At 36.2% G+C, this 10,979-nt stretch overlaps 1 protein-coding gene across 1 annotated transcript in view; it reads right to left on the bottom strand.

Annotated features, from left to right (window-relative positions):
* Positions 1–10,979, bottom strand: part of me1 (malic enzyme 1, NADP(+)-dependent, cytosolic) — a 128,792-nt gene continuing 117,813 nt past the window's right edge. Inside the window, exons 10-14 of the mRNA XM_056475653.1 lie at positions 9,958–10,063; positions 9,728–9,870; positions 9,468–9,641; positions 413–511; positions 1–325 (exon numbers count right to left, since the gene is read on the bottom strand). Coding sequence (XP_056331628.1) covers positions 158–325; positions 413–511; positions 9,468–9,641; positions 9,728–9,870; positions 9,958–10,063 — 690 coding nt within the window. The 3' untranslated portion in view covers positions 1–157. The remainder of the gene's footprint in view (positions 326–412; positions 512–9,467; positions 9,642–9,727; positions 9,871–9,957; positions 10,064–10,979) is intronic.

The following is a 10,979-nucleotide window of genomic DNA, read 5'->3' as shown; positions in this document are numbered from 1 at the left end:
TCATAAAGTTCACATTTTATTAAGGATATATTTGGTTTACAGTACTGTTTGTATATAATCATTACTAACATCACACTTAAAACAGATTTTTAAAAATAAATTTCATCTTATTATGATTTTTTTATGAATCTCACAGTGGTCTGTGTATTTTGGGTGGTCATAGTTTACATGTTTGGACGGTCATGGCATTCTCAGGCCAGCTGTATGAGTCCGCAGCAAACTCTTCATAGTCTGTGCTATAGATGAGTGAACGGATGAAAGCATCTTTATCCTGCGGTTCTGGGTGCAGCGCAGCCATTTTGTGCTTATATGCATACTCCACGATCTGCAATGAGACACATGAAATGAATGTTAAACATAAACAATCTGTAAGGAGCGACATGGTTAAATGGCAGCGGCTGATTAAGCCCACCTTCACAGCCAGTTTGATGGAAACTTCCCGAATGCTGCTGAGAGGAGGATACAGACGACCCTCTGCGAGATCCTTGTCAGTCACCAGTTCTGCTATAGCCTGTACACACAGAGACAAATTGAGGATTATTGTGGACTTAGTATGTGGATAGTATGTCTACACCATTTTCTGATAAAACTGCATCAATTATTCATACTGGGTTTCCCTTGCTTAAACACACGGATATGTTAGGGAGAAATGACTGTTTATTTTAGCTGCATTTAAAGATGCCATATAATGAAAGTCTGGATAAATATATGCTCTTCCTTTAACATTTTTGCATAAAATGTTTGTTTACATGTATACTACCTGACAAAAGTCTTGTCACTGAAACCAGTTGAAAGAGCAACAAATAATAACTTGATTTCTAGGTGATCATTTGGAAAAGTGGCAGAAGGTAGATTTTTCAGATGAATCATCTGTTGAACTGCATCCCAATCATCACAGATACTGCAAAAGACCTATTAGAACCAGCATGGACCCAAGATTCTCACAGAAATCAGTCAAGATTGGTGAAGAAAAAGTCAGTGGAAACATCAACAGCTTGAGGTATCAAGACATTTCTGCTGCCCATTACATTACAAACCACAGAAGAGGGCAAATTCTTCAGCAGGATAGCGCTCCTTCACATACTTCAGCCTCCACATCAAAGTTCCTGAAAGCAAACAAGGTCAAGGTGCTGCAGGATTGGCCAGCCCAGTTACCAGACATGAACATTATTGAGCATGTCTGTGGTAGGATGAAGGAGGAGGCATTGAAGATGAATTCAAAGAATCTTGATGAACTCTGGGAGTCCTGCAGGAACGCTCTCTTTGCCATTCCAGATGACTTTATTAATAAGTTATTTGAGTCATTGCAGAGATGTATGGATGCAGTCCTCCAAGCTCATGGGAGCCATACACAATATTCATTCTTTTTCCACAGCACCATGGCTTTATAGTCTATACTGTACATTATTTCTGTTAAAAGACAAGACTTTTGTCAAAGTCAGACCTTACTGTCCTAATTAAATAATTAAAAATCAAGGCATGATCATATTTTATTTTGATAAAACAAGAATAATCTTGAGGCCTTTGCCTTTAATATTAGCCACTTATGATACCAAATGATCAACTGTAAGTCAAGTTATTATTTGTTTTTCCTAAAATTGTCAACTAGGATAGTGTATTTCCTATGCTTAATTTTCTGTAGTTAATAACAAAAAAAAAAAAAAAGACAAAAAAAACATGTATAATATATTTGTATGTGAATCAATAATTATGTCACTTTCCTCCTTTTTTCTCTTTTGTTTAACTATTCTTTTTTCATTTGATCAAACCGTTTTTCTTATTAAGGATTGTGAAGTAATTTTGTTGTATAATTAAACTGTACATCCTAGTTCTTGTTAATAAAGCATATATACCTAGGCATGGGTGAATAATAATAGTCTAGTACATGGAAATGGCCATACCATGTGCCTCAAACAATTCATAACCAGGTGAGAAACAGGCCAATCGAAATAAAACTGTGCACCTTTGAATAAAACTGTGAATAAAACAGTGCACCTTTTGTTACCCACAACTGATGTGCCCTTGAGCAAGTCACAGAACCCTAATTTCTTCCCAAGCACTGAAAGCACATGGAAAGTGGCTATTTCCATGTGTGTGTGTGTCTTACTCCTCACTCCTAAAGTGTGTGCACTTGGATGTGTCAAATGCAGAGGACCAATTTCAAGTATGGATAACCACACAAGGCAATACTGTCACTATTTCAGAGGTAGAATGAGGAGAACAGAATTGCAGAGGATGGAGTCCCTTCAGATCATTCTGCAAAGAAACTTTCCAAGGTTTGTAACATATTTGTAACAATATGCCAATAAGTTCGAAAAAATATAATATTATATATAAAAATTGGGGATGGTTTAATTCTATAGACTCAGAGCAGCATACTGAGGCAATGATGATGTTATAAAGACTTTCAGAAAAAGTAAAAAAAAAAAAAATTGTGTGGGACTGATGAATGCTGCCAGAGGAGAGAATAACGTCAAATTTGCTGTTCTGTCCTATAGACACTGCATTAAAAACCCCTTGCACAAGCGGTAATTTGAAGCAAAGATGATATACATACATACATACATACATACATACATACATACATACATATAAATGTTCATACGTTTTTTAAAAATAAAAATATTAAAAACTTTAAAGGATTTAAGACGCTGATGACCATTAAACGCATCATACAGGCTTGTGAAAAGGGTCCATTATTTATAACAATGTTTGGCCATATCATTCACAATATACAAGTAAAAATGTCTATTTTCATATCTCCTGATCATTAGATAGCACTGTGCTCCCATCTGAATATGCAGGTACAAATCAACTTTAACTTGAATAATGAGTAAATGCCACAAATAATGAAAGATTGTTAATCCACTGACAAAAAAAAACAACAAGAATAAAATAGTATTTTCTTGAAAATGTACTTTATATTCTGTTTTTACAACTTCAAAAATGAAAACTGTATAGAGTATGATAGTATATAAATAATGCTGACTCGGAACTGTATAGTATAAACACACTGTGAACAATATCTGTAAATTGACAGTTTTTTTCATATTTTTTGATTCATGTTTTTTCCACTTATTTAGAATTTGAATTGCATTATGGGACGTTGGACTTTCTGCTGGTTTGAGTTGCTGTTGTATATTATGCTGGAAAAACCTGGCAATAAGCTGCCAGTACATTTTCTGTTATTTTAAAAACTTAGTTCTCTATACAGTTGCAATCAGAATTATTAACCCCCTTGAATTATTAGCCCCCCTGTTTATTTTTTTCCCCAATTTCTGTTTAACATTTTTTCAACACATTTCTAAACACAAAAGTTTAATAACTCATTTCTAATAACGAATTTATTTTATCTTTGCCATGATGACAGTAAATAATATTTGACTACTTATTTTTTTCAAGACACTTCTGTACAGCTTTAGGTGGCATTTAAAGGCTTAACTAGGTTAATTAAAATATAGCTTAAAGGGGCTAATAATTCTGACCTTAAAATGGCTTTAAATAAATAATAACTGCTTTTATTCTAGCCAAAATAAAACAATTAAGACTTTCTCTAGACGAAAAAATACTATCAGACATTCTGTGAACATTTCCTTTCTCTGTTAAACATAATTTGGGAAATATTTAAAAAAGAAAAAAAAATCAAAGGGGGTTTAATAATTCTGATTTTAACTGTGTATTATTTTTTAATATCTTGTCTCAAACTACTAAAATCTCAATAAAAGTCACTTTGTTAAACTGCAGAGTTAAATTTTCAACATCAAAAGTCGACAAAGCAGATATTAAGCTCCCATGATGCAATTCACAACCATAAATAAACAGAAAAACAAAATACGAAAACTGTTTATTGACAGATTTTTTACAGTGCCGGAATAACAACACCCATGGTCAAATTGACTCCCAGAAAGTCTCGCAGCTTTAATTAAACCAAACAAAAGAACAATCATTCCTTTGTTGTGCTCCTCTCACAGATGATTTCTTTTATTGCACATATTTAAAAATAAATAAATAAATAAATAAAAATCACCCATGGCTTTTGGCTCCAATAGAGTTACAACAACCTTGACCACCAATAACAATAAGCCACAATAAATCACAATTAGCCCTAGTCATTTTCCAATTTTGTTCTGACTTTTCGACACTTAAAGACAACTAAATTGTGCTACCACACCATCAGCTGTAGTTGCTTATGATTCTAGTTGCTTGTTATCTTAATTGCTGTATTCACATCTATTTGACATTTCACTCAGTTGGTTTGTTGAGTACACAACATTGCCATTTCAGGTTACATTAGCTTGCCGCAGTAAGTGACTATAAACCTCGCTAAAGCTCAGTAGTCCAGAAGTGTAACTTATCGTAATACACAAAAGAGTCGTTTGACCGTCGGGGGCTAGAAAATTAAGCATTCCCTCCCGCTGTCCAATGCTGTTTGAAGTTCAGACCTGCAGCTTCTCTGGATCAGTCCACAGACTGTAGCAGCAGTGATCCAAGTACATCACTCCACTCTGAGCTGCTCTGAAGAGATAAAACTCACAAGCTGATACAACATTTAGGCACGTATGGTATGGCCTTGGCCAAGTTTTTTCAAAAAGAAATGGTCTGTCCCCAGGACAATTCTGATTCATTGACATTTAAAGCAAACTTGTTGTTCACGCCGTCTTAAGCAAGCATTCACAGTACTGAACTATATTATTTTCTGACTGACAGATGAAGCACAAAAGAGAACTTGACAAATAATATCAGCAAAATACATGGCCACACTCCATACACTGATAAGATGGGCAGGTTTGCATATTGCAATGTGGGTTTTTGTTAAGTCTGAGCTTGTAAATGTACAAAATTCAGGGCTTTGGAAAAATTCTTTATGCATAAATTAAACTTTTGGGGGGGCACGGTGGCACAGTGGGTACCACTGAAGGTTGCTGGTTCGAGCCTCGGCTGGGCTAGTTGGCGTTTCTGTGTGGAGTTTGCATGTTCTCCCTGTGTTTGGGTGGGTTTTCTCAGGGTGCTCCAGTTTCCCCACAAGTCCAAAGACATGCACTCTAGGTTAATTGGGTAGGCTAAATTACCAACATTTTTCAAAATATCTTCTTTTGTGTTCAACAGAACTAAGAAACTCAGAAGTTTGGATCTAGTGGAGATAAGCAAATGATGACAGAATTTTCACTACTATTGCTAAACTACCATTGATAAATAACTCCTATTTTTAAACTTTGTATGCAACATAGTTGTTTGTGCCAGAAGGGTCGGTCTGAGTATTTCATAAAGCGCTGATCTACTGGGATTTTTGCCCACAACAATCTCTGGGGTTTATTAAGGATTATCTGAAAAAAGAAAGAAAAAAACAGTGAATGGCAGCTTTGGGAGCAAAAGAGTTTTACTCGTCTGCTTTAAGCTGAGACATTTACATAAGATGTTATCTTGTATGATGCTGTGTTTACATTCACCACTTTTCTTTGGAATAGCTGGTCCTAATTTATGCCTGACTTTTTTTCAGTTCCATATGCAATAGACTCAAAAATGAGGGGACAACGTAATTGTTTTATGTTCAATCCACTAACATTCATAAAAACAAAAAAGTTATCTTGGCGACACAGTGGCACAGTGGATAGCACTGTCACCTCACAGCAAGAAAGTCGCAGGTTCGAGTCCCGTCCTGTTGAAATTTCTGTGTGGAGTTTGCATGTTCTCTATGTGTTTGCGTGGGTTCCCTCCAGGTGCTCTGGTTTCCCCCACAGTCCAAAGACATGTGCTATAGGTGAACTGAATAAGCTAAATTGGCCATAGTGTATGTGTGTGAATAAGTGTGTATAAATGTTTCCCAGTGCTGGGTTAAATTTGGAAGGGCATCCTCTGGGTAATAACATATGCTGGATAAGTTGGCGGTTCATTCCGCTGTGGCGACCCCTAATTAATAAAGGGACTAAGCCGAAAATAAAATGAATGAATGAATGTATAAGTTTACTTAATTCCTTCATGTTGCCCCAACACCAGGGGTGTCCAAACTCAGTCCTGGAGGGCCGGTGTCCTATACAATTTAGCTCCAACTTGTGGTTGGAACTAAAATATGCAGGACACCGGCCCTCCAGGATCAAGTTTGGATACTCACATTTATTATAAAGAGTTTCTCTTAATCAAGTAACAGCGTAGATTTGTAGACATCGTAATGTAGGAAGTTAACGTTCGCCTATGATGAAATGACAGGCATGGGAAACTGCAACACAATCTCACGGCAATTCGTAACTTTTTTTTTAGTGGCTAATTCGTACGAATTCGTACGATCTAATTCGTACAATTTAGTACGATTTGCTCATTCTCCAATGACGGTTGGGTTTAGGGGTGGGGTTAGGTGCCACGCCTCCTTTTTAAAATCGTACCATTTCGTACGACTGAACTCGTACGAATTCGTACGAATTAGCCACTAAACTGTCAAAACGTAAAATACTTACGTTTTCTCGTGAGATCAGGCTGGAAACTGAGCTTTTTGGTGGCTGCACCACAGTCTCATTCATATTCTCTCTTCAACATTTGAGGCCGTGGCATTAAGTGAATTACAAAAGTTTTTCAGAATTGTCCTAAGACAAGAATTTGTTGTTGTAGTTTAGGAAAACTTTGACAAAAGGTTTTGATCCACACCAAATGTAAAGTACTGTATAATACAGAAAGAAAGCTGGTTGTGTTCCTGGAATAAAGTGACCCAGATGAAAACTAAACATTTGCATGCATTGCAGTTCACTGATTATTAACTTTTGTGTGGACTGACAGAGGAATATTTGACGTGTGCATGTAGGCAAACTATAGAGCCACCTAGGCTGACTATCAAAGCATCAGTGACCTACAAAAAGATTGCTGCTAGTGAGAATGAGTTTTGAAGCCTTATGCGCGCTTCTGAATATAAGCCTTTTGTGTGAGCAAAAGTGCTCTAACAGCTTTTAAAGTTCTGTAATAGAAATTACCATGGATACCAAACAGAAAGGATAAGATTTTAAAGTTAAGATGTTTTTGTAATACACCCCCAGATCTCAATCCAATAGTGCAGGTTTGGAATGTGCTGGAATGACAGATTCACGAAGGGATGTTTTCAGCATCTTGTTGAATCTGTGGCACAAATATTAAAGCAGTTCTAAAGCAAAAATATGTCTAACTCCATACTAGCAAAGTGTCTACCAATGAGAAGGAAGAGTCAAACTGGACCGTCAATACACAGAAGTGTGTGCATTTAGTGTGACACAAAGGACTGTGATTGAAACCTTAAAATGAGATTTTATATTTCGGCTGAGCTTATTTAAGTTTAAAGAATGCATAGGCCTTGAAAAAATCCTGATAATATTGGGGACATTTGTGGAGAATTTTGGGGAGATTTGTGGCAGTTAAAAGAAGAAATCCTGGGGTTTCTAGTGCAGTATAGAAGGCTGAGTTGATTGTGACTTCGGATTCTGTTACATCAATACCCTTGATACTTGTCTCAGAGCTGATGACATGTAGCCTGAAGCTGACGGCTTTGATTTATAGTGCACTAAGCCTCTGAATAAGAACACAAAGAATCTAACCTGAGAATTACAAATACTAAGATTAAAGGTGTTAAGATCAAGGTACACACCATGAAAACTGTGCTTCATTCTTGTACCATACAGTGAAAAAGCTCTAATTTGTGGGAACAAAAGTTTGGATGCTTATTTTGTACTCATCATGATTTCAAAGTGACTTGGGTAATCAATTACCTTCAAGCAAGCAAAATATGTGCAATTACATACATGAATTACTGTATGAATATTTCTGCCAAATGAGCGACACTAGTATAACTGTAGTATGAATTTTGGTGGTATTAGTTTGGCTTTAAATAAATAAGTTTAGGCTTTTAATGGTTACGCATTTCATTATTTTTCTGTTCTGATATATTTATATAAATAAATGATTTCTTGTTAATTAGGGGGAAACTATCATTTTCTTTTTTTGTTTCATTTAGGGCTGTCTTTAGCCTGTTTTACTAATTTTCTGAACAAAGTAATAATATGCAAATACAACAATGCGACTTACCTGTTTTTATCTCTCGTCTTTTCTTTCTTTCAACAATACATACACTGTAAATTACTTTTCTAAACATTTGGTAAATTAAATTAGGGTGTCAAAATTTTCTGAGCAATAACTATGAATTTAAAATACTCTATCCAAATCACTGTGATATAATTTTCTGAGTGTATGTTAAGGCATTTTAATGTATATTTACTTAAAGTCAGGTATGAAATATTTAAATACACAATTTTTATTTTTAATTTTAAAAGAAATATCAATTTTGCAATGTACAAAGCAGGAGGTGTCTTGTATCATTTAGCTTCAAGAGAGTTGAAATATATCCAAAAGATTTTTCAAATGAAATTTGAATATTCAGATTTAAGGTATAGTGAGTCCACAGTCATATTGGGGTAATATAAACACAATCAAGTTTTTTCAATTTCCTGACGTTAAAGTAGGATCTGAACCCCTCCTATTTTGAGGCCCACTGCAACGTGACGTAGGAATGAGGTTTCCCCGCCCACCGAATTGATTGACAGCGACGGATTAACATGTTTCCGTAGTAATATAATTTCCGCATATAATCATATCAACAAGTCAACTGGGATTAAAAGATTTGTGGAGCTCGCTGCGATTATCAATCGTCATCAAATGTGATCAAGAATGAGTTTTACAAGTTGTTGTAAGTAAAGACGGTAAAATCAATGTAATTCATTACCATAGCAGCATGTCAGTACAATTATAAAACGAGACGCTTCAATCCCAGTTCATGGACGTTAAATCAGGTTAATTTTGTACATTAACATGACAGATATCCATACAGCGGTGGATATTGACGTGTATATTGTCACATTTGCTGTGCAAAAACAGTGCAAAGTTAAACGTGAGTGCTATGTGTGTGTGTGTGCGTGATCTTTGTAACGACATTGTGTGTCACTCATCGTTGCAGAAAGGCTTAAATTAACTCATAACAACAAATACATCAAATAATCATTGACAAAGTTCTTGCTTTAGTATTTGTCACAAACATTACGTGAGATCTGCTTCCTTCATGTCTGTCATTGTGCTGTTTATCTGATGCAGCCGTAGATTGAGGCACACTCTGACAGGTACGTGGGAACGGTGGGCGGGGAAAACTAGCTCATTTGCATTAAAGGCACAGGCAACAAAAACAGCTACAGTATAGTGTTCAGAGCAGAAAATTTCAATGTTCTGAAAGGTAAAATAAATAATCTGATGTGTGTTTTGAGATTAAACTTTACAGACACATTCTGGAGACACAAAAGACCCATCTTAAATCTTGAAAAAGGGGTAAAATAGGGGACCTTTAAACAAGCAAATTTGTATCAATACCCAGCACTAATAAAAGAGAGAAAACAAAATGTTTAAAAATTAATGTAAGAGAGAAAAATTGCAGAAGACAGATTTCGATAGTGAGCAAATTTTTTTTTTACCTCAGCTGTAACAAGGAAAACATCCTCAGGGATGTGTCTCATTTCACAAGCAGTGACTCCCAGCCCCACTCCAGGGAACACATACGAGTTGTTTCCCTGACCAGGGTAGAATTTCCTCCCATCAGGAAGAGTTACTGGATCAAAAGGACTTCCGCTTGCAAATATCCCCCTTCCCTGCAATATAAAATACACACAAACAAGTAGATTCAAACATGTCATATTTTCACATTAATGTCTACAAGGGCCTCCTTCAACAGCACCTCGGTGAGTGTGTAGCACTGTTCAGCTGTACACTCAGCTTTGCTGGTGGGGTTGCTGAGAGCGAAGATAATAGGATTCTTATTGAAGGATGCCATGGCCTTGATTATCTCTTCCGTGAAAGCGCCGGCGATTGCTGCCACCCCTGAGGACATGAAAAGCGACCGAGAACTATTGTTTTCACTGGGATTGCTGGGACAACAGTACATATTTAACTACACTATATACATACCAATTATAGCTGTGGGTTTCAGCTTCTTTACAACATCCTCAAGCTTCTTCATTTGTGCATGCTCATGTGCAAACCTCTCTTTCTCATGGGTGAGGTGATCTCGACCCTGAACAGGAGACAGAGGGATGACAATTGATGGACATGAAAGATAGAAATGATTAAAGGAATATTCCCCAGCTCACTTCACAGATCCTTTTCATAGGGAACAAAGAGTATATCAGCAACCAATAAAAATGTAATTATTCAGAGTATAAAATATATACTTAGGTTATTGTAAAATGCAGGATATGAAGTTGGATGAGATAAGCATGGTATAATGGAGGGTATGTAAAAAAATATTTTACCACACCCAATAGACGAAATAATTAGCTTTTAAAATAGTATCACATGGCCTCTTTGAATAGCAATATATACTGTATATACATTAAATATGTAGTATGTATATATACACACACACACACACACACACACACACGCGCAGACAGGCAGGCAGGCAGGCAGGCAGACAGGCAGACGGACGGACGGACGGACGGACGGACGGACGGACGGACGGACGGACGGACGGACGGACGGACGGACGGACGGACGGACAGACAGACAGACAGACAGACAGATAGATAGATAGATAGATAGATAGATAGATAGATAGATAGATAGATAGATAGATAGATAGATAGATAGATAGACAGATAGATAGATAGATCTAAATAAACTCATTAAATAAACTAAATCTTTGACCTCTGTGAGAAGAACTGGCTTCATACATCATATGGATCAAAAAAAGTCAAGTTAGTGCTTGATGACAAAAGGTCCAGCATTAAAAGGTCTAGATGAAAGTCTAGCACATGGGATTTGGTTTAATTTTTTACTATCTAATAGAATGAATTTAACATTTGTTAAGCATGTAAATGCAAAGTAAATAAATCCTACACTCTTTATACAGAAAAGTATTATATATGTTAGATCAACTATATAAATAAATAAATAGGGCACAAAAACAGAAATTAACAAGACATGAGAAA

Source organism: Danio aesculapii, chromosome 16 (assembly GCF_903798145.1).
Source record: "Danio aesculapii chromosome 16, fDanAes4.1, whole genome shotgun sequence".
Classification (NCBI taxonomy): Eukaryota; Metazoa; Chordata; class Actinopteri; order Cypriniformes; family Danionidae; genus Danio; species Danio aesculapii.
Note: the sequence above shows the minus strand (reverse complement) of the source record. Positions and strands in the feature narration are given on the sequence as shown.